This window comes from Lygodium microphyllum, chromosome 14 (assembly GCF_053477565.2).
Source record: "Lygodium microphyllum isolate KBCC chromosome 14, Lygodium_microphyllum_v1.1.10, whole genome shotgun sequence".
NCBI classification, from domain to species: domain Eukaryota; kingdom Viridiplantae; phylum Streptophyta; class Polypodiopsida; order Schizaeales; family Lygodiaceae; genus Lygodium; species Lygodium microphyllum.
The window spans coordinates 68,327,056-68,350,595 of NC_141148.1; the positions used below are offsets into that span (position 1 = coordinate 68,327,056).

At 38.8% G+C, this 23,540-nt stretch overlaps 1 protein-coding gene across 1 annotated transcript; it reads left to right on the forward strand.

Annotated features, from left to right (window-relative positions):
- Nucleotides 1-20,362: 20,362 nt before the first annotated feature.
- LOC148025704 (galactan beta-1,4-galactosyltransferase GALS1-like) lies at nucleotides 20,363-23,323 on the forward strand. The gene has a single exon (XM_087692927.1). It carries the CDS (start codon nucleotides 21,404-21,406, stop codon nucleotides 22,958-22,960), a length of 1,557 nt encoding a protein of 518 aa, XP_087549053.1. The 5' UTR covers nucleotides 20,363-21,403; the 3' UTR covers nucleotides 22,961-23,323.
- The last annotated feature ends 217 nt before the right edge of the window (nucleotides 23,324-23,540 follow it).

Sequence of the window (23,540 nt, forward strand, 5' to 3'; positions counted from 1 at the left end):
ACCTTGTCTATGAAAACCCTCCTTTGTTAGAGGAAGAAACTGAAATCCTTGAACGTGAAACTATTCTAGACACTGACTTTATGACCACTAGAACTGGTTGTAGATATTCGAGATATTTGGTTAAGTTTAAAAATCATCCTATTGAAGAGGCCCAATGGATGCACGCCCACGACCTAAGTGCTTACCCCTCACTACTCAATCCACATTGAGCTAATAGCAATTGAGGAAAATTGTTATCCCACCCCAGGGATATGATGCCAAGAGGCATATTCCACGGTGGGTTCCGTGAGGTTTTTCGGTGGATTTCATAAAACTATTTATTTGTTGGGACTTGTACACAATGTGGATTCCTTATGCAAGAAGTTGACGAGGACGCATGCCCTTTTTCGATGTCAGATTAATTTAATGTGCATGTGGGTGATTCCACGACACAGGTGATTCTGAATAATACATATCAAATTAATTGATGTTTATGAGTTTAGAGTGCGCACTCGAATTAAATTAAGGTTAGGATAAATTTTCAACCTATTTAATTATTTTGTAACTGAAGACTGCTAGGTATTCACTTTTTTTGGGTTTTATCTTATTATTTTCTAAAATTGTGAATGCTTTAGTTGAATGTGTAGAGCAGATAGCGGAGTCGTTGGGTAGCACCAAGTGATGACGTGAATCCAAATGCCTAGAAGAATTACAATTCTTTATGGGCGTGTGTCTTATCACTAAAGGCATGGTGCCAATATTTATTTAAGCGTGCTTATTTACTAAAGGACTTGACAAAATATTTATTATCTTGTATGCATATAGGCGCTCAATTAAATATTTCATTATCTGATATTTGTATTTGGGCATAGCCCAACTTTTAGACTCTCAAATGTCTTACTTTATATTTGGGCATAGCCCAACTTTTAGATGCTCAAATGTCTTACTTTATATTTGGGCAAAAGCAAACATTTAAAAAAAAAGTATGCTATTTGTAAAGTGGGCTATTTTGTAGCTCAAAGATAAATAAATCAAAAAATACATGCCTTGTGAAGCGCTCACACAAGGCATGGGGGAGATTGCATCCAATTTGTCTTTTTGTCTCATGTCGTGCAAATTCTCTTTTGCTTTTATGAAGGTTTTGTAGAGTTCTTTATTCTTGGGGACGTTTCGGCATTCACTATGTGTGCATACATCATCCAATTTGCGCACCATGTACACCCGCTTGTATGGCAATGCACATTTTCCACTAGGCAAAGGAATCAAATCCCGCGTATGATTTTTCTACAATGCGATATACTCGGATTGCATGGTCCTCTCCCAAGAGTGACTGTCACATCTGTGCATAGCCTCATCATAGGTAAGAGGCTCACCAACATCTGTCACCATAACACAATTCATAGAGGGTGATCAAGCAATCGTCTATCTCCAGTAGACCACCAAAAAATAGGATGTGGGGTATGTACCTCTTGGTTCTAACATCATGATCCTAGGCTACTAGAGCATTAGTTGTTGTAAGCTAAATAGTTGGCTATACAATAAAAAGAAGCTTCTCTTGAAATATTACCCTAAATACCTCAATGACCTACTCATGCTGCTTATGCATTTTCTCCTCATGGAGAATAACATCATGGCTATGGATGACCTTTCGAGCTTGTGGATCCCAAAGGTGATATCCCATCTTACCTACATTCCCATAACCAAGAAATATGTATTTCACGAACTTAGGATCTAACTTATTGCACTTGTCCTTGTGAACATGGCAAAAAGCCTCACAACAACCAAAGACACAAATGAGCATATGATGGAGGTCTTCCAGACCATACCTCCTTAGCAACCTGATAGTCAGGAGCAATGCATGGAGATTGATTAATCACATATACGAAAGTAGTAACTGCGTCAGTCCAAAAGTGCTACAATAAGCTTGCCTAGCTAAGCATACTATAAACTCACTCCTAAATTTTCCTATTCATACGCTCAACCAGAGACACACTCTTCCCCATTGTTAGAACGCACGCATTTGAGTCTATACCCAGACTGATTCTCAACAAAATCAAAACAACATTGAAATGTAGCCAAGAGTTCTAATTTCTATTTTATGGGGTATGTCCAAACCTTATGCAAGTAATCATCAATGAAAGGAATGAAATACTTCACACCATCTAAAGACTTACAGGGTATAGGTCCACAAACATAAAATGAACAAGAGCCAAAGACTCACCCATGAGCATTATGCCAGACTTCTTATGCAAATTAAGAGTCTACCTACCATAAAGACAATGATCATAAGAATCAAAACGCTTATAGTCAAATAGTAGAAAATATTGCAAACAAATAAGCATGTTCATTCCCTTTAATGACATGTATTATCTAAGGCAATGCTATAACAATACATGTGGTATTGCAGCTTTGCCAAAACATGGTTGATAGACCCATATATAAGTAAGAGGCAAAGAGTATCAAACTTGGCACCTTGTGCCAAGACAAGATTTCCACCAGTAAGATTCCATATAAGGAATCACCAAAAGAGTCAGGATAACCTATATCATCTAGCTATCCAACTAAAATTAGGCTTTTAATCAAAGCTCGAACATGGCATACATCATGCAAAGTAAACATATTGCCTAAAGGAAACTATGGCTAGACATCTCCAATACCAACAATATCCAATGCCCATGTCATTACCCAATCACATAGATCCTATCGTCCTATAATAGGGGTGGAGCCACTCTCGATGAGGGGTAACATGAAATGAAGCCCCTAAATCAAGCAGTTAACACTAAGCATAGGTTCCCCCATGAGATATCAATCAAATGCAAAACATTAAGAGAAGAAGATGCAAGTATGTAGTCATCATCAAACACAATATGCACAATATTAATCTCTTTAATCTTGACATTGTACTTGCTAGGGACAATGATACGATCATCATTCTTTTCATGCACTTTATCCTTTCCCTTTTCCTTGTGCTTTTCATCATGCATTTTATGGCACTATGGCTGAATATAACCGTGCTTCCCAAATTATGACAAGTCAATATGGATTTACAGCCACGGGACTTACTACGAGACTATCCACATGGAGTTTCTCCTGCGGTGATCATTACCACTCCTACAATTATTATCTCTAATTGTCAAAGCATGAGAGGTGAGGGAAGCATCAATGTTCTTTCCATTAACCTCTTCATTCAAGAGTGCACCCTCCAATCATGTAATTTCAATCCATTACTAGGCATATTTGCACAGATAGCAATAGAGAATGTGTCCCATAACTCAAGCAATGTAACCAACAAAAATAAGGGAGGAAAATTGTCCTTAAATTCAATTTCTTGCAAAAAAAAGTGGCTAAAAATAGAATAAAACTCATTCAAGTGGGGTGGACATGGAGGTCCCCTCCTTCATATGAAGGTCCATAAGTTACTTCAACTAATACATCTGAGAGGCAAGGCTCTGCTTGTCATAGACATTGTGAATCTTATCCCTTAACTCCCATGCAATCTGTCTATTAGAGAGACAACATTATAATAGACCTACTCAAAAAGTTAAAAAATGGTTGTAGATTTGTATAACCCATTTAGTTGAGCCCAATCCTCTACGTCAAAGCATTTTGGCTTTTCACCCTCATGTCTCAATGGCTTAATCTGCAATTCCTACATTGAAACCTACCAGATTTGTGCCTTCCAATAGTTGAAATTCATGCCATCCAACTTCCCAATATTATAGATAGCACTGCAATTTGATCAACCAACAATAATTCAAGAGATGAAAGCACAATCCAAGACAAACAAGTTGATGTAAATAACAACATAACAACCCAAAGTCATAGCCAAATCAAGGGCTAAGCAAGAGAGACTGCCAAAAGCATGAGCTATCCACTAATTGAAATCAAGTAACTGTCAAATCCAAGTGACTGCCCTCATATAGAATGCATAAAACTAAAATGACAAGCTGATGTAATAAACTATAACAATATGCCAACAATCAAGTGTGAGAAACCAAGAAAGAAAGACTTGGAAGAATTGGCTCTGAAGGCTGTTACAATTATAGTGTGTTAGTAACCATATATGGAGTAGACATAAACACCATGCACATAGGAGATCTCAGAGTAAAGAGATGAGAGCTACCAAATGCATATCCCACTAAGAAAAATCTCAATACATAACCCAAAAGTAGATAAATATTAGTGACAACACATTGATAGACATAAGTGCCAGGTCCAAAGTAAGTGACCAAATTAGTCAATTATAGGGCAACTACATCCAATACATATCAAGAGAGCATGTACATGAAATAATATCCCATGATCTCAGTGAAATTAAGTTCAAGCTCAAGTGCATGAATTCAAAACTCTATATAACATCCAAAGTAGCACATGTCACTCCCACTAGAACAAAATTGAATGCCAAATGAGCAATGCAAGCTCAAAATATCAAGTACATAACATCTGAGTATCCAAGGTACATGAAGCATAAGTCGAGAGCATAAAACCCAATAGATTCTTCAATCCCGTAAGTGTAAGCCACTGAAGTAACCAAGGCATGTAATGACAGCCAAGCTTAATGTAATATAGCCCAAATATCAGCTTAAAAGCATGCCATAGCATATCGAGAAGTATATATAACAACCAAAGTAGTGGTATATCCATTGAGTATCCCATAAAGCATCAATGACAATTAGACATAAGCTTTTCATTGATAAATGCTTGCTACCCTATTAGTATAGCACTAAAATGACAATAAAATATGAGCTATTTCAAGTTCAAATCAATCCCAAAATCAGTCATACTATTTGTGTACTAAAATAGCATCCTCGAAGCATCAAACATACATTATGGAATTTACTATTTGTTGTCCAAACCAAAACTCTTCTATTCTATGTGAGATAGAGAACAAAAATTTGAAAATCAACCCTATGAGTACCCAAATTTATAGCTCTCATCATGCTTTTTCATTTTTAGCTATAGAATACCTAAATCTAATACCCTATGCAAAAGTTATGGCCAAAATACGATAGTGCTGTCAAGCTACCATAACTGTCTACGACTTCTACAACATTATTTGTATCCACTCAAAATGGATAAAATGGCTACTCCTCAGCTCAATAAGCACTCAACAAGGCTCAGCTAACCCTTGGGAAGCTCTCAACAAGTGTAGAGCAAGCTAGAACAAGCTAGGAGAAGAGAAGACTCAATGTGTACCTCGAAAGGAAGAAATAATGGCTGCCATGAAACCTTGAGCTAAAGCTTTAAATTTGGGGTGAAACAAAGGATGAAGAAGCTCTACGGATGGTTGAATTTAATACTAGTTGAAAGGTAGAGCGGGAGTGGAAGCACATAAGTAGAAGCAAGAGCAAAGCAAGAACTATGGCGGATGGAATAAGAGAGAGAGAGAGAGAGAGAGAGAGAGAGAGAGAGAGAGAGAGAGAGAGAGAGAGAGAGAGAGAGAGAGAGAGAGAGAGAGAGAGAGAGAGAAGATATGTGGGAACTCCAACATTCACTATATGTGAACAACCATCCCTTATTCAAATTTCACTTAAAGAACGAAGAATGAAGTGAGAGTGATGGGTGCCCACGACTTGCAATGTACATGTGTGTGGGTATTGTCAATATAATGAATACACAGGTGGTTAGGCAAAGGCAACTTTACCCCCAACACATGGATCATTGTGATGGCCCCTTACAAGTGTGGAGCAAGATAAGGAGAAAGAGTAATTTATCATTTATATTTATGAGATTTTTCCTTTAGCTTGGAATTTTGGGCAAAGAAAGTAAGGATCATGTTCCTCTACAACTTTACAAACGTTTTTAAATTTTGTATTTTCCTCTACTTGAGGTGTCAATGCCTATGCTTAGAAATATGTTTTACATCCTTATAAAAATTTATTGTTGAACAATGGTCTTGGAAAATCAAACTATGTTTCTTTGTAGACACAAATCACAAATATATTAGGAGAACACCAAGATTTCTTATCAAAGGAATTGTTTAGGGTGTATTTAATGCATGGTTTTATACAAAGATAATAAATACCTTTGATTTTTGCAACAATATTCAAAAGCTTGGTCTAGCTATGAAGCACAATGTTGTAGATATACCAAAGTGTGTGCCTTGATTTATGTATAATGTGATTTCTATTAAATAATAATGGTGAAAAACATTATTGAGATGAAGGTTCAAAAGAAATACATAAGTTATAAGATAAACATTTAAAGATGTGATATCAAAAATATAAGTGTATGAGGTTAGTTGTTTTCTTAATGTGTATGTGAATGTATACATGATGCAAAGGCTTCTTCAAGTATGACATTACACATGGTTTTTAAAGTACGTTTTGTGCTTCTTGATGCAAAGATGTATTTATTACTAACATCAATGTAAGCATCAACCTAACACTGGCATGTGTCATAGTGACATATCAGTGTGTGAAACACTAGGAGAAACGCACATGAACCTTATTGCAACATGAAACATGCATTGGATGGCAAAGTGTCCTAATTGTTATTGACATCAATGTTTCAAACCTTGTTGCAAAGCATCAAGAGAACATCGACATAAAGCCCTAGTAGAATTTAGGAACGAAGTGCCTAGTGTTGCTTTAACAATTCCACCACCATGAAAGAAGAAAAATCATAGTGCAAGGCTTCCTTCTTGTTCCCTTTTTGTTTCTTTTTTGGAGCTACCTCCTATGTTTTATCTTATTTGTTTTTTATAACACCCACTATAACAACAAGTGTTTTACATTATGAGAATAATCCAAACTTTAAGGTGGTAAGAATAGTCCAAAGATGGAAGGGATATTCCAAAATTATGAGGTGGAAATACTTGCTCTAATCTTTCCACCACCATTAAGGCTAGCAAGGTGATATAATAAGGTTTCTAGCTAAACCACTACATAGCTTGTTGTTAGTTAGTATTTCTTATGGATGTGGTTATGCACACCCATTTTAGAATAGAGCTTTTACATGTAGAAACAATCTCAAGTTGCCTTAAGGCATATCCCATAGTTCTAGCATTCGAAACCTTATGGAGCCAAACTTAGAAATTAGAAATGGTTATCCTAAATATTCTACCATAATAATGAAAGGTGAGAAGGATCAAAGCTTGCACTCGAGAGCTATGGTGGGAGAGCAAGAGCAAGAAAGAGAGAGATAAGAAATGGGAACTCCAACAGTCACAATGCGTGACCGGCCCTTCCTTTATTCAAACTATCACTAAAAGAATAAAGAATAAAGTGACGGTGACAGGCGCCCGCCACCTGCAGTGTGCAGTGGCGGCGACTGTCAGTGTAGTAATACACGGGTGGCTAGGCGAAGGCGCCTTTACCCCCAACAACAAGGACTTTATGAATGTACTCCCTCTGTGACAAGTAGAGGAGTCCCTGATGCCTGTCGCATCTAATGCGCATACCAAGTATGTGAGAGGCATGTCCCAGATCTTTTATCTCAAAGCTCTTCTTGAGCTGAGCCTTAAGAGCATCTAGCTCATCATGAACTTTCCCTGCTATCAGCATATCATCCACATAAAGTACCAAAATCAATAAGAACCATCACGGGCTTTCTTCGTGTAAAGACACGGATCCATAGCACTCCTGCTGTAGCCCTATGACTGCATAAAGGCATTAAACTTATGATACCACTCCCTAGGTGCCTGTTTCAAGCCATAAAGACTTTTCTTCAATTTACGCACTAGGTGCTCCCTGCCAGGTTCTGCAAAGCCCTTAGGCTACTCCATATAAATCTCATCATGCAAGTCCCCATGTAAGAAATCCGTCTTGACATCCATATGGTATAAATCCAAGTCAAGCTGAGCAATCAAAGCCAAGACTAGGTGCAGGGTGGTCATCTTAACCATAGGAGAAAATACCTCATCAAAGTCCACACCATGCTCCTGCTTAAAACCCTTTGCTACCAATCTAGCCTTGTATGCTGGCTTGGGGTGTCCAGGGGTACTTTTCAGCTTGTATACCCACTTGCATGGCAAAGCCTTCTTGCCCATAGGCAAGGAAACCAAATCCCAAGTGTCATTCTTATGCAAGGAGTCTATCTCAGACTGTATAGCCCTTTCCCAGGAGTGACTATCACCCCTGCGCATAGCCTCATCATAAGTGAAAGGCTCTCCTACATCTGTAACCAAGACATAATGCATCGAGGGCTAAAATCTAACAGGTGGACGTCTGTCTCTAGTAGACCGGGCTCTGCTGCCTGCCTAGCTGGGTGTCCAACACCTTGACCATGAGTATCTGCTGCAGAGTAGGTTGTCCAACCGACTATGCGGGAGCTCTCAGCTCCTCCTGTAATATGACCCTGCAGATCTCAACAACTCTCTCAGGCTGCCGATGCATCTTGTCTTCATGGAAGACTACATCATGACTGCGGATGACTTTCCACGCCTGTGGATCCCAGAGACGGTAACCCATCTCACCTACATCCTCATAACCAAGGAAAATGCATTTGATAGGATCCAGCTTACTTCTCTTGTCCCTGGGCACATGGAAAAATGCCTCACATCCAAAGATATGAAGATGCGCATAAGAGGGAGGTTTTCCATTCCATACCTCCTCTGCAACGTGGAAATCCAAATCACTAGAAGGGGATCTGTTTATGATATGCACAGCTGTACTAACTCCCTCAGCCCAAAAGCCATGTGGTAGGCATGCATGGCTGAGCATATTGCGTACACGCTCATGGATGGTTCTATTCATCCGCTCAACCAAACCATTCTAGGGGGGTGTAGGGGGCGGTCAACTGACGCTTAATACCCCACTCATCACATAACTGCTCAAAAGCACGTGAGACATGCTCACCCCCATTATCTGTTCTTAGGCATTTTAGCCTATACCCAGACTAGTTCTCAACCAATGCAAGCCATCTCTGAAACACAGCCAAGACATCGAATTTCAGCTTAATGGGATAAGCCCAAACTTTTCGTGAAAAATCATCTATGAACGTAACAAAATACTTTGCACCACCCATAGACTGACAAGGCATGGGCCCACAGACATCCGAATGTACCAATGCCAAGGGCTTACTCATGTGTGGCCTACCAGACTTCTTATGCGTAGACCTAGTCTGCCTGCCATAAAGACAATGCTCACATGAATCAAAACATGCATAATCAAGGGGCGATAAGTACTGCAAACCAGAAAGCATTTTCATTCCCTTCAAAGACATATGGCCCAAACAGGCATGCCAAAGAGATACATGTGGGATAGAACCCACAGACAAAACATGATCAAGGGAAGAAGCAGATACAATCAAGGGATAGAAGCTGCCAGCCTCCTTGGCACCTCTCGCAATCACAAGTCTGCCACGAGTGATCTTCCATGCAGAGTCTCCAAAAGATACATGATAACCTGCGTCATCAAGCTGTCCAGCTGACATGAGACTGCGTGTCAAAGCAGGTACATGATGTACATCCTGTATAACAAAACTGCTACCAGAAGGAAACTGCAACCTAACATCACCAATGCCCACAATATCAAGAGAGCTGCCATCACCCAAGCGCACAGAACCCAAAACAGTACGGTATGAATAAAACCACTCTCGACAAGGTGTCACATGAAAGGATGCACCTGAGTCTAAGAGCCAACACTATGTATATGTAGAGTGTATCTCTGTCATCTGCGAAGCACTAGAAGAAGATGCAAGGATATAATCATCATCATCAACATCCTCAGGCTGCATAACATTGATCTCTTCAATTTTAACACTAGACTTTGCAGACACTATGCTACGATCAAAAGACTTATCCTACACTTTGTCTTTCCCCTTATCTTTGCGCCTTTCATTGCACAGTTCATGGCATTGTGGCCTAATATGGCCCTTTTTCCCACAATGGTGACAAGTAACATCTGCATTCCTGCCACAGGATTTGCTACGTGACTTCCCACGAGACTTGGACCAAGATTTCTGAGAATCCCATCCATGGCCACTGCCACTGCCATGCTTTCCATATCCATCATTCCTGCCTCTAACTGTCATAGCATGCGACACACGAGAGGCATCCAAATTCTTACGGTTAACCTCTTCTTGCAGAAGAGCACTCTCAACATCAGATAACTTCAAGATAGCAGTAGAGGCACATAATGCAGTGCGGAATACACCCATGACTCATTAAGAGTACCAAGCAAGAAAAGAGGAGTGACATCCTCTACAAAAGTGATATCCTGTGAAGTCAAGTTCTTGAGTATAGCATGGAACTGGCTCAAGTGAATAGATATGGTCACATTCTCCTTCATGCGTAGATCCATAAGCTGCTTTAGCCAATACATCTAACTTGCTGGACTTTTCTTGTCATAGAGATTCTTGATTTTATCCCACAACTGCCATGCACTTTGTTCTTCCTCAAAAACATTGTAATGAACCTGTTCTATGAGAGATAATACAATAGTGGACTTACATAACTCATCAAGCTCAAGCCATTCCTCATCTGGCATAGTTGCAGGGGGATGCCCGCTGAACCTCAATGGTTTGATATGTGATTTCTGCACCAATACTTGCGAAATCTAGCTCTTCCAATGAGAGTAATTCGTACCATCAAGCTTAGTAATATTGAAAATAGCATGATCAGGGACGAACTCGCCATGATGTAGGTTGGAAGACTGTAGACAGTTCAAAACTGCTTGTTATTTACTACAGAAAATGACAAAAAAATCACCAAAATCAAGAGAAAATGGCGAGAAAAGTGTAACCAAGGCTGCTGCCCACCAAGTAGTGAAAGTACAACATTTCAAAATATTTCAGCATGAAAAATCCATGTCAATCTGGAGTTATATGCTTGTTGTAATAAATGACAATAGGGTACTGTGAGAGTCAATTGCTGACCAAATCACTGCACCAAGTCAATAAATGACAGCCAAGATATGACCAGCCATAAACTGGCATAAATTAGCACCAAACAATCACCAAGACCTTGAGCAAACACCCAAACATGTCACCGAAGCATCCGTTAGTGAGTAGGCGTACCCCTTGGACAGTAGAGCAAAGTATACGTAACACTGGCAAGACCTGATACCAGTAGGTATATGCTCACAAGAGTGCAAAGCCCAAGCTCAGGTCAAAAGAAACTCCAAGATATCAGTGCATGAACCATGCAACATATAAGTGTAAGAGATCCCAAAGTCTCAAGTATCTGCAAAATGCTCAAATAGCATAAACCTCGTGCTCAATGTCGGCCAAGCATACAAGATGCTCCCACTGGCTCAAAAGGCGGATAAACGAGCTCAACAGCTCAATCAAACCAAGTCAAAGTACCAAAGACAGGTAACCAAGACAATGCCTCAATAGCATCCAAGGTCGTAATGGAAAAAGCCAAGTTGTAATGGAAAAATCCAAGTCAATGTCCAACTGCTCAAGGGAATACTCAAATGAATGTCGAGACGAGCTCAAACAACTACCATCCACAGTCAAAGCATAAAGCATTCACTAAGACATCATAACCCGTACTGGGTAGCCTAGGCATAAACCATGTCATAGATGAAATGCCAGCTGCAAAGAAGTGACAATCAAACCCAAATCGAGCTCTAATCTTAGCTCAAAAGCATTCCGGAGCATAAACAAGACATGTGGCATAGTCCAAATACATCATGACATCATACCGAGTAGCCGGGAGCACCCCGTGATGACCAATAGGCATAACCCAACTGTAGCATAAATAGCTTCAGCCCTAAAGTTTCTAGTAGCATATAACCTCTGTAAACTGAGCATATCAGTGCTCAATCCAAGCTCAAATCCATAGGCATACATTCTCGTATGTATAGGCACCAACCAGGCATAATTGAGCATCAAATGCCAAGACCTGTAAGCATAAAATTGAAGTAACAGGTGGTTGCCCTATTTTGGACAGATCTGGGATTGTTCAAAACAGTCAATGGCTGAGCGAAATTAGCTTCAAATGCGTCTCACATAAGAGGCATAACATCCACAAGTGATCCAATATCAATAGACATCACTAGAAGCATCACATAAGCCATAGGCATACAAATACATGATGTCTCAGACCAGAAATCTATTGCAGAATATTTTGTCATCATAATTTGGCAAATCCGACATCACCATCGCATCCGGAGTGTGTCAAAATCCCTACTTACACTATTACCTTGCCTGAATCGGGTTTCAAATGCCTGAGATATGACAAAAAGAGTGATTTTTGGGCCAAATTTTGAAACATGCGCAAAAAAAACGTGAGCTGGCTGGGGGGTCTGCTGTCCCACGCATCAACAATGGGGCCCAAAGGGGGCACAAATGGGGGCCAAAGAAGGCCTACACCAAGCCTCAGCAAGCCTTGATAGGTTGGAAGCAAGATCCAGGTAAAGGAAGCTCCAAGAGGTGTGAGCTATGGCTGCCCACAACCTGTGAAAACCCTGTTTACCTAGACCTATAGACTGAGATAAATCTCTGAAATAATGAAGAAATACCTCAATGTCAATGCCTTGATGGTGCCTCAATAGGCCGGGAAGAAGCTCGGGAAGTCGGGGAGTGACGGGAGCTCAAGAGAATGAGCTATGGCTGCCGGGAAGGAGACCCAATGCGAGTGGGGAGTCAATGGGAAGCTGAGAATGCCACGAGCTAAGCTCAAGAGTCGGGAAGTCGTGCTCTGATACCAGTTGAAAGGTGAGAAGGATCGAAGGTTGCACTCGAGAGCTATGGCGAGAGAGCAAGAGCAAGAAAGAGAGAGACAAGAAATGGGAACTCCAACAATCACAATGTGTGATCGGGCCTTCCTTTATTCAAACTATTACTAAAAGAATAAAGAATAAAGTGACAGTGACGGGCGCCCGCCACCTGCAGTGTGCAATGGCAGTGACTGTCAGTGTAGTAATACATGGGTGGCTAAGCGGATACGCCTTTATCCCCCAACAAATAAATCTAAGTGAGATGGTAGTGTATGGCTCCTATATTCTAATTTAGTCGATTTTTAATGTAGAGGTGGTTACACACATCCCATTGTGGAAGAAGAATATTATTTTGTATAATAAGAAGAATCCCAAGATGCCTTAATGCATGTCTCACAAATTTAGGTGTTTTGTGTGTGTGTGTGTGTGTGTGTGTGTGTGTGTGTGTGTGTGTGTGTGTGTGTGTGTGCGTGCGTGCGTGCGCGCGCACGTGAGTGCGTGCGTGTGCGTGTGCGCGTGCGCACGCCTGTGTGTTTGCATGACAAAAAGAAAGTAGCAGATACAAACCAACAAAATACGCCAAAATCTTGCTTTTAATACTTGAGTGACTAGTAGTATTGAAAAACATATAAATGAATATTGATGAAAATTACAAGGTATAAATAACAGTATCCCCATGAGGGGCACAATGATAATATAGCAACATCACTCAAGAGAATCTAATACGCAAGGAGATATGGAGAGTTTGCACTTGGTACTTGCAAAACCAACAAGGTAAATGATTAGTAAGGATCAATACATATTATCCTATGTTGTTGTAGGTGTCAGAAGAGCAACTTTGTTGCCATCCTTTTCACCATATCTAATCAGATACCAAATATCCTTTCTATGTTAGTTGGATGACAAACGTAGTCTACCCAATTTTAGAACTAACAACTGTTTAACTCTATTATACGCACATACAATTTTTGACAAGTCCATTTTCAAGGTTTTATTTTCGACTTCAATTCTAGAATCACAATGCTTACATAAGAGAACTTCTTATTCATGTTTGACATACCATACAATTTGTAGAAGCGTAAGACCTATAAACTTTTAAACTAATCTTGACAAAATAATTGTCATCACTACCTTCATCAAAAGATCATGAGTGCCCATTTGATGCCAATGTATAAACAAGTGTGCATTGATGTTTTGCTTGAGCATTGCCCTTTTGTTCCTACCTTATAAAGTTTTCTCTAAAAGAAAGAGAAATTTTAGAAATTTGTTCTTAAGCTAAACTAAACTCTTAACTCAAACAAAACAAGGACAAAATTTTAAATGACAACTCAATATGCCACCATTCTATTGCAAAATCATATGCCTCAAGTTTTATAAAATCAAACGAATAAAGCATAGCATAATATATAAGCAGTGTGATCATTGTTGTGCATGATCTCCTCTCCTCGCTCTCCATTTTCCAAATGTTATTGGTCAATCTTTCTTGGCATGCCTTTATTGTCAATGGAAGACACTATTTCCAGATCTACTTCTACCAACAAAAACACAATGCTCAGCCTCATGACCTCATCATCTAGTGTGCACCCAAAAATGTGACAAAGCCCCTAGTTACTCATGAACATATGTATGTATAACATGAGGTCAAAATAAGGGATTTTTAAAACACCATTTTTATACATTTTTTACTTACAAAAGGGTGTTATATAAAGGGGTTACTTACAGATTAAATAAAGGCCATGAACACACGTTATATATATATATATATATATATAGAGAGAGTGAACCCCCAAGATTTGATGCTTCAATTATCTTACTTAAGTAATTGTGTGATTGCTAGTCCAACCAATAGCACAACACTATGATAATTAGCAACAAAAATACTTGTTCATATTATAATACAAAACTATGTTTTGTTTTAGTATGATAGTAGTATTATTTTTAGTTGCTATTAAATGCATATATATTATAACTAACCTAGAGCATAGAGCAAACTCATAAATGGGTAATATTACTATAATACTCACACCACTTGATAACCATGAATCCCAATCCATCAACATCATAACCCAATGCTATAATACTCACACCACTTGATAACCATAATACTCACACCACTTGATAACCATGAATACTCACACCACTTGATAAATGGGTAATATTACTATAATACTCACACCACTTGATAACCATGAATCCCAATCCATCAACATCATAACCCAATGCTATATCATAAACTTGCCAATATAAGGCTATTCATGAGTGAAAATCTACCACCTATAGTTTTCTTGTAAACAGGGAGGGGGGAGGAAATTTCATACCCTAACTAAATGTTTTAAGAATAGTCAAGGAAGGATTGAAATCACCTTTAAGTGGTGAGTATTCCTTTTATAAAAAATTAAAAAATACAAAACTACATGAGAGATTTTAGAAAAAGAAAGAGATAATCAAACTCTATTGTTAAAAAATCAAAATAATCAAATGCCATTAATGGCACTAAAACCTCTAAAAATGACAAAAGTATCAAGTCAACAAGAATAATAAATCTCAAGATCAAGGAAAATAGTTCCAAAAGTATCAAGTCAACAAGAATAATAAATCTCAAGCTCAAAGGAAAAAGTCCCAAAGAGGATGCAAGCATGCTAAATTAACTAATGTTATCAAAAGAAAAATGGTGATGGAACTAATATTAAGCCCAAAAGGAACTTCTAAATAATTACAAATGTTAACAAAGAACACCTTGAGACATAACATAGTCCCCTTAAAACCAAGAGTGTTCAACATCAAAAACCCATCTAACTCAAAACTTGCAAGTGGTGATAACTTCAACCACCTTATCAAGAAATATAAACCACAAGTAGAAGAAGAAGAAGAAGAAGAAGAAGAAGAAAAAGAAAAAAGCCTATTGGCATGTGGGTTGCACCCACAAGGAAAACTAAAACAAACAACTCAGAATATGTGGAATATCAATCCATAAAATGTTAAACAACTTGTTTCATCCAATCTCTAAGAGACTTTCATGTACATAAACATTTATAAATGCTTTCATAGCATTTTACATATTATACAATAGTATATTACTCAAAGTATATGGAATGTCAATCCATAAAATGTTAAAAAAGTTAGTTTCACCCAAACATTGACTTTCTTGTACATAAACATTTGTAAATAGTTTCGTACCATTTTACATATTACATGTTAGAATTTATTCATTACTACTCCCTAATGAGTTGCATTACATGTCCTTTTTATGTAGACTTTCATTTCTCCTTTAAGGGGGGGAAGAGGAATGTCAAGGTATAAGAAGCCGAATTTTGACTTTTTGCATCAGCTCAACTATAGGAGTTCACTCATGAGCAAGAACTCCAAGTTTCATCAACACAACCAAAATATGGGAGTTAAGTCACCATAAAGACTTTGAAACCATAAGTCTAAAGAAGTAGTAACTACTAATACATAACAAATACACATATATGCACTTTTAAGATATTGCTTTAGATCACAAATGTTAAATTGTATAAATTGATACTTTTATGTATTCTATAATTGTTATGATCCCAATGGGGAGTATAGAAGTGTTAAACCTAGTAATGACTAAATCTTAGCTTCGTCAAATAGTGTGATGAATGACGAGTAACTTGATTGAAAGGTCATACACATCTATGGGATGAGAAATTGCCCCAATACCCCTACTTTTTTGCAAAATTCTCAAAATGCCATTCGATTTTAGAATTTACCAAGGTACCCCTCTTAGGTGGTCAAAATTTCCAATGTACCCCTCCAATTTCATTGAAATTACTAGATTTCACAAATAGAATAACAATTCTTTATAGTACCATACACTAATGATATTACAAATGCTTGTGACAAATTGAGACAAATGTCACTATTCTTGAAATGGTGCAATTGTGATTATTGTTTAAGACACTCAAAGATCAATCCCTTGTATATGCAAAGATAGCATTTTAGAGCAATTTGAAAAAAAAATGGCATTTTGATATTTGTCAACTTTTGAGGGGTATTTTGGAAATTTTGAAAAAGTACAAGGGTTTTGCAAACATTGCCATAAATCACAAGGATAATCAACTTTCTTAAGCTTGGCATTAAAGCAAATGGAGAAAGCATTAGCGAGTAAAGGGCACCATGGCTGCTCCATCAAGATTCATGAGGAGAGTGGAATTTTTTCAAAATCAAACATCAAACTCTTGCTCTGCAAACACATTTATGGGTTCATTTCTTCTTTTAAAAAATGTGTATTATAGTAAAAACTGTGCATTGGCTCTCCAAGTAGAGCTTTTTCTCTAACACCATTGTTGCACAAAGTGAATTACTAGCACATGCATAATGAAAGAAAGAAAATAATATAAATCATAAGCTAGCCTTTGTCTCTCTATTCTCTCTTAACCAAAGGAAACGAACTACAATTCTAAAGAGGTTAAAATTAAGCACAACACACAATTGGGTATAATCTTTCCCATGCTAAGAGTGGGCTCTCTTCTTAGCATATATTTAAATGTATTAGTCTTTTCACCCAATATTGGCCCTTTTACATGCATGATGGCATATCCCATAAAGTAGGGAATCATATCTCTTACGGGGCTTAAGATTTGTTGATGTTGTTATTTTTCAAACAATAATATTAATTTCAAAACATTGAAAATATATGTCATAAATGGTGCATTATTTTTTAAAGGTTATAAGGATATTTTAAATATCATTTTTAGTTGGTCCGCCTTATTTAAATATGGATTGATGACACTAATAACCTTGCAAATAACAACAATAATACAATAGATTTTGAACACAATCAAGTGTGGAAACCAATTGAATCCACAACCTGGTTCAATAATTAGATCTATTGTAGCCCTACAAACTATTATTTCCATTCACAAATCAATAATACAAAAGTATAAGAATAAAATAAATAGTTTAGGGGTACTTCATGAACCTTGACTAAAGGAGAATGCATAGAACTATTAACTCACATAAATGCTATAATTAGCTAATGTTTCTCATTACTTAATCACATGTTAGCGGTATCACTTATTTCGACACTAGAGAGTGCCAATGGTTAGAAATGATGTGCATCTTCATCAACTCCCTACTCAAGGAAGAACCATCTACAAAATGCCTTTGAGATCAAGGATGAACCATTCAAGGTTGTCATCCCCATTGACCACACATAGAAGAGAGAAACATCTAAGCCATCTACATAGAATAGAGATCTTAATGGGGATGAAGTATTTGTTATGTTTGAAGTTAAAGCTATGATAGAAGATTAGAATAAAATTCTAGGGGAAATGTTTGCCATTCTTGTTGGCTAAAGGATTTTTCAATCTAGTTTACTCACTTTGTCCTTGGCTTGTTCAAATCCAAATCATATATAGTAATCAATAAAAAACACCATGCAATTATTGGTGATTCACGATAAATACAATTGGGATAAGACTAGGAATTTTTTGGAGGCTAAATATAACCTTATTACTAATATTGAGCAAGTTGTAGATGTTGGTCTATTCTTTAGAGAATAGTTTCTCTATACATGAATTGGATCTAGCCTCTATGTTTAGCTTAAGAAGGCTTCTAGCTAGGATGGAATAATTTGTCCCCAACTCTTCACCTTAGAAGGGGTTTCTTAATTCACAATATTAATGTATAGTTACATTTACTAGAGATAATGTTTAAAATGATTTTGGAATAACTACATAAGTTTGTGAATAAAAAGGGGTTATTTAAATCATGAGTAGATGTAACTCTAAGGTGCTTTTAAAATACCCCTTGAATGCACACGATAAATAGGAAGTTTCTATAATGAACACCTTGAAAATTTCTCAAATTTTTTTAATAAGACATGAAGTAAGGTAGATTGTTCTTATTCATTTAGCTTTGAATTTTAAAAAAAATAAGACATGAAGTAAGGTAATCTAATTTCACTTCCTTATCCCCTAGATGTTGTTCTTTACCTCTTTTATCTTAGAAGAAGAGCTATTTCATTATTTTAAATATATTATCTTCCTATTTTTTATGGTACTAGGAAATGTCTTATAAGAAATCTAAAGGTGGCATTACATGTGGCTATGTGGCTACTGCTAGATCTTTTGGTAGTATCAACTTCCTAATCTTGAAGGCTCATTTTCATGCTTCTAGATTATGTTCTTCTTGTCTACTTTAAAGAACTAGCATCCCTAAACGTAGCTTTTTTTGTCCTACATATTAAAATGGAATATCAAACTTATCTCTTTGACTATTTTAGAGCAACACAATTAGATAGGAGATAGCTCATAGATATTTCAATCCCCTCTAAAGCTACAAAGGAGTTGGATAGGTGCGTTATACAAGGAGTGACGTAGAAAAATGCCAAATAGTATATTCTACATCGATCATAGAAAGGTGGCTAGATCAAATGTGAAATAGAAAATAGGGCACTAATCTATAAGAAAATGCATGGGAATAGATTATGAAAAAGGGATATTGGTTTTTAAGTCTATTGTTGACATAAGCTTCTTTGTAAAGCTTTTGAATGTAGTCCCTATTGGTGCTAAATTAGTAGAGATTGTGTGAAAAATTGCTCTTTTTAGGCTTTAGCCTTTGGTATGTGTAGAATGATCTCACAATGATAGGAGGTGACTCGCCATTATTATTATTAACATAATATTCAATAATAATAATAATAATAATGAATAGAGCCCCTCTCCACATAGGAAAATGACCTTGTTGAGGGATGCTAGTAATTTCATGTGCATCAACATGTTGAAGTTCACGTAGTTGTCTTCAAAAGCTAACTGTTATGTTAAATATTCATTGTCCTAAAAGACCCATTGCAAACATTTGCATCACCCCTCCACATGCGAATAATGCATATCAAGAAGACACTAGCATGTAAATTTGGCAGTGTGAATGCTATTATACAACAAAATGAGCACAAATATAACGAGAGAGAAATAGAGACAAGAGTGCATAGCAAGAGAATGGGTACAATTTTCCCTATGCATGAGTGAGCACCTCACTTATATATATATTTATGGTTTGTATTTCTTAACTATTTGTACTCAAACATCATGAAAACCATCCTTTTGGGGCTTTTACTTTCCTTGCATAAACAACTAGGCTTTTTCCAATAATTTCTAGAGCCTATCTAATTTTTACTAAGACCTAAATAAACTTAACCATACAAAAAAATTACCATTCCGATGCATAAATAAATTCACACAATATAATGTCCAAAAATAATAATCCCATCCATGAAAGGTGCTCCATTAATAAATATAAAAATCATTACATATGCATAACTTTGTTGAATGATCTGGTCACTTGACTCACACCTCAAGTGTCCACATGTAAGTTATGAAATGAACTTGTCCCTCTCATTTCCACTACCATATATATATATATATATATATATATATATATATATATATATATATATATATATATATATATATATATATATAGAGAGAGAGAGAGAGAGAGAGAGAGAACAAATCAATATGGAAAGAGAGAGTAAATGTGCAAGGAGAGAAATTAGCCTTCCACCAATCGCGACCTTTCACCTTCTTTTGAACTCTAGTGAGTTCACAGATCACTGTCTTCCTTAAGAGGGTACGCCAAGGACTTTCTCAAGTCCTAACACACATCTAAATGCCATGTAGGCTTGGTTATATGGACTTGCATAAGAAGTTTTAGATAAATCTCCACTATAATTCCCATGATAATATCATGAGCTTTTGCTCAAGAGGCATCACATACCGAGCTAAGTACGATTGGAGGCAGGGGTTGTTGGCCCCTATCAAGCATTGTGGGTAGAAGCTCATGATGAACATTATAAGGAAAAACAAGGGAAGCAACTTCTTTTTCCACATGGGAAAATGTCAAAAACTTCTTGTGTTGTACAAGTTGAATGTAAGAGCCTGGTCACGCCTAAGCCTAGTGGGGAGGGACATCCCAGTGCCCCTAGAGTTTGGGGGTCGCACTGTGGGGTTTTCTTAGAGCTCCAAATCTCCCTTGCTAGCAGTTGGGAAAAACGGAGTGCTAAGGTAGCACCCTGGTAGCCCCGGGGTATCGCGTTTCATTGGTGGACGGGGCATTTGCTGAGTTCCAAAAAACCAATTAGAATAGTGTCTTTGACGCTGGATGTGCAACTGGCTTTGTGTATGTCACTTCCGTCGCACTTTGCGTTGTGTGGTGCAGCCCAGAGATTATTTATGCTAAGATCCCCCGAGCCAGCTAGCCTCCGTCGCCCCTGGCTGCGATGGTGGGCTGAGGGCTCTCACAAACTGGGTCTTTGAACGTTGAACTCCCCACATTCATCTCGTCTAGTCGAGACAATGATTGCCTCGTGTGATGCGGCAGAGAACGCACGTCTTGGGAAGAAGGACGGGGCGAGAGAGTGCGGTCCGGACACAGAGATGAGAGAGAGAGAGAGAGAGAGAGAGAGAGGGGGGGGGTTCAGAGTGACGAGCACGTCGGGAGGTTGCTCTCCGCACTCGCAGAAGAACGAATCGCAGATGAATCCTCGCGCTCTGCAAAGGGGCCGCGCACTCTGTGCCTTTTTATACCCGCCCCCGGACAGCTGCAGAAAGGAGAGAAAGGGAAGAAGAAGAAGATCGAGATTCATAAAAGAATACATCCGCTACACCAAGCTTCACGTCTTAGCATCGTGTCTTGGCTTTCTCGGGGCCTGTGTCGCTGAGTCTGAGAGAGAGAGAGAGAGAGAGAGAGATGTATATTGCCCCTCCCAAGGAATCGTGACCCTGCCTGCCCTTTGGGGATTAATTGCCACGCCTTAGTGACGGGGAGGGGGAGCTCCAAAGAGCGTAACGATGGCCAAATCTAGTGAGAGATGCAGATCCTTCGTCTTGAGCATGGCCATGGCGCTGGCCCTGCAACTGCCCCTGTTCTTGGTCTTGATGTATGTCCTCCAATCCGCTTTCATGACCAGGCTCAACAGCATCCCCAGCATGCTCGGCTTGCCTGCTGCTGCCAATTACTCTACCGCCATCGTTGCCCCTCCCCACCTTCTGCCTTCGTCGAATGGCATGACACTTCCCCAGCCAGGCCAACCAGAACAGAAACAGGAGGAAAAGGCAGTAACCCAACAAGAACAACCCAAGGCCTTGATGCCCCATGGTGTTGGGCACTACTTCTTTGTTCAGATGAATGCCTATAGAGACTCCCTCACCACATTCTATATCATCGGCATTACGTCGGTGCTACTACGTCGTGTCAGCAGGCCTGTATACAGCTGCCAGTGGCATCCAAATAACTCCACCCACGATATATCGGAGCCATTTGATGATGAGTCTAAGTTCAACTCAACAGAAGCTCAAATGCTCTACATCGACTTTGATGAGAATGGGGAGCTATATGTCCCTGCTATTGTGAATTGCACATTTGGTCAGGCAGTAGGGGCTGATGGCTCTGGTGGCATACTGGCTATTTCTGTCTTTGTTGGAGGTAGGTATTTGAAAGAGACAAGGGTGATAGCAAAAACAGAAAAAAGAGGGGAAGTAGAGCGCATTTCTGGCAAGTCAGCACCTCCATTCGAGTACGCATTCTGTGGTCCTCCCATCCATAATGTTGCAAGGCCCTACTGGTTTTTGCATTGGCTCACATATCATCATTATATCTTTGAAGGAAGAGCCCATTTCTTCTTTTACAATGTTGGTGGTCTGACTGATGAAGCACGGCAAGCCATGGCTCCATTTCTTGATGCAGGTCTATTAACCATTGTTGAAGTCGAGGATCAGAAGCAGTACTTGTCTTGGTACTTCAATCAGCTGCTCTTCATAAATGACTGTCTGCATAGGACAAAGTTTTTGGCCAATTGGGTGGCTTTCCATGACTTCGATGAGTTTATAAATGTGCAACCACCGAGGACACTGCATTCTCTTCTAGAAGAGCACAAGGAGAAGCCATGGTTAACTTATGGAAGCATACCTGCATCTGCAGGCCATTGTAGGCTACCAGTGAATAAAGATGAGTGGCCATTGGAGAGAGTCTTATGCCGAAACACTGTCCCTGAGTGCATGGATAAGGATGTGGACCCTTGGAACTGCATTGCATCGAGAGGACGAAGAAAATACATTGCCAGAACGAGTAAGGTAACAACCACAGGTGTTCATAAGGTGGCCTTACCATCTGAAGGGGGGGTGAATCTCAACACTTCCATTGCGAGAGTGTACCACTATAGAGGGGCTCTGTCAAACTCTGTGAATCCATGTGGCATCCCTGTCAATTTGTCCTTACCTGAGCCTCAACTCCGCTCTTCTGTGTTAGGCTATGATCGTTGCTATAGAGATGATTCCTTTTCTGAACAGGTACGAGCAGCTCGCAAGTTTGCGGCCCACCTTCTTCAACCTTCCTCCAACACAAGATGACACCCATGGTATGGTTTTGCTAGATTTGTGAATTGCAAGCAAGCCTATGGAGCTTGTCAAAGGTGATTGACAGGCATATGTTGTGAGCCACATCAGACCAAGGGTATGGATGATATGACAAAAGCTTCCAATGCAGAAAACCAGTGACTTCTGGCCTCTCTCATGGTTGCTGGAGCTTCACTTGATTTATTCCAGCTAACAAAAGAAAAGTACCAAAAAGCAGCCTGGATCTGCTCCTGAATTTTTGTACTATTCAAATGGGTCCTCATCGCTTGAGCACCCTAGCTGTCTGAAATTCATATTGGATATCCATACAGTCTCTTTGATCTCAATCTCCTGCCTTTCGGCCCCAAAATTAATAAGAGTTCTCCAGTGTCTCTTTCATCTCTATACGACACTCTCTATAGGAGACTACAGTGAAGCCCACGTCGGCCATGTTGCAAGTCTGAATATTGTTCGTTAGGAGAAACAGTACAGGAAAGTGCGACTAGTAGAACAGTCATGGCGTCAGATACTGTAGGTTTCAACATGTGTTATTGATGTTAGGAGTACAGGTTTACATGATCCATAAAGGGTTAAA

Bases quoted from the DNA above. Each gene is read 5' to 3' on its own strand.
- LOC148025704 (XM_087692927.1), top strand. From the start codon at position 21,404: ATGGCCAAATCTAGTGAGAGATGCAGATCCTTCGTCTTGAGCATGGCC.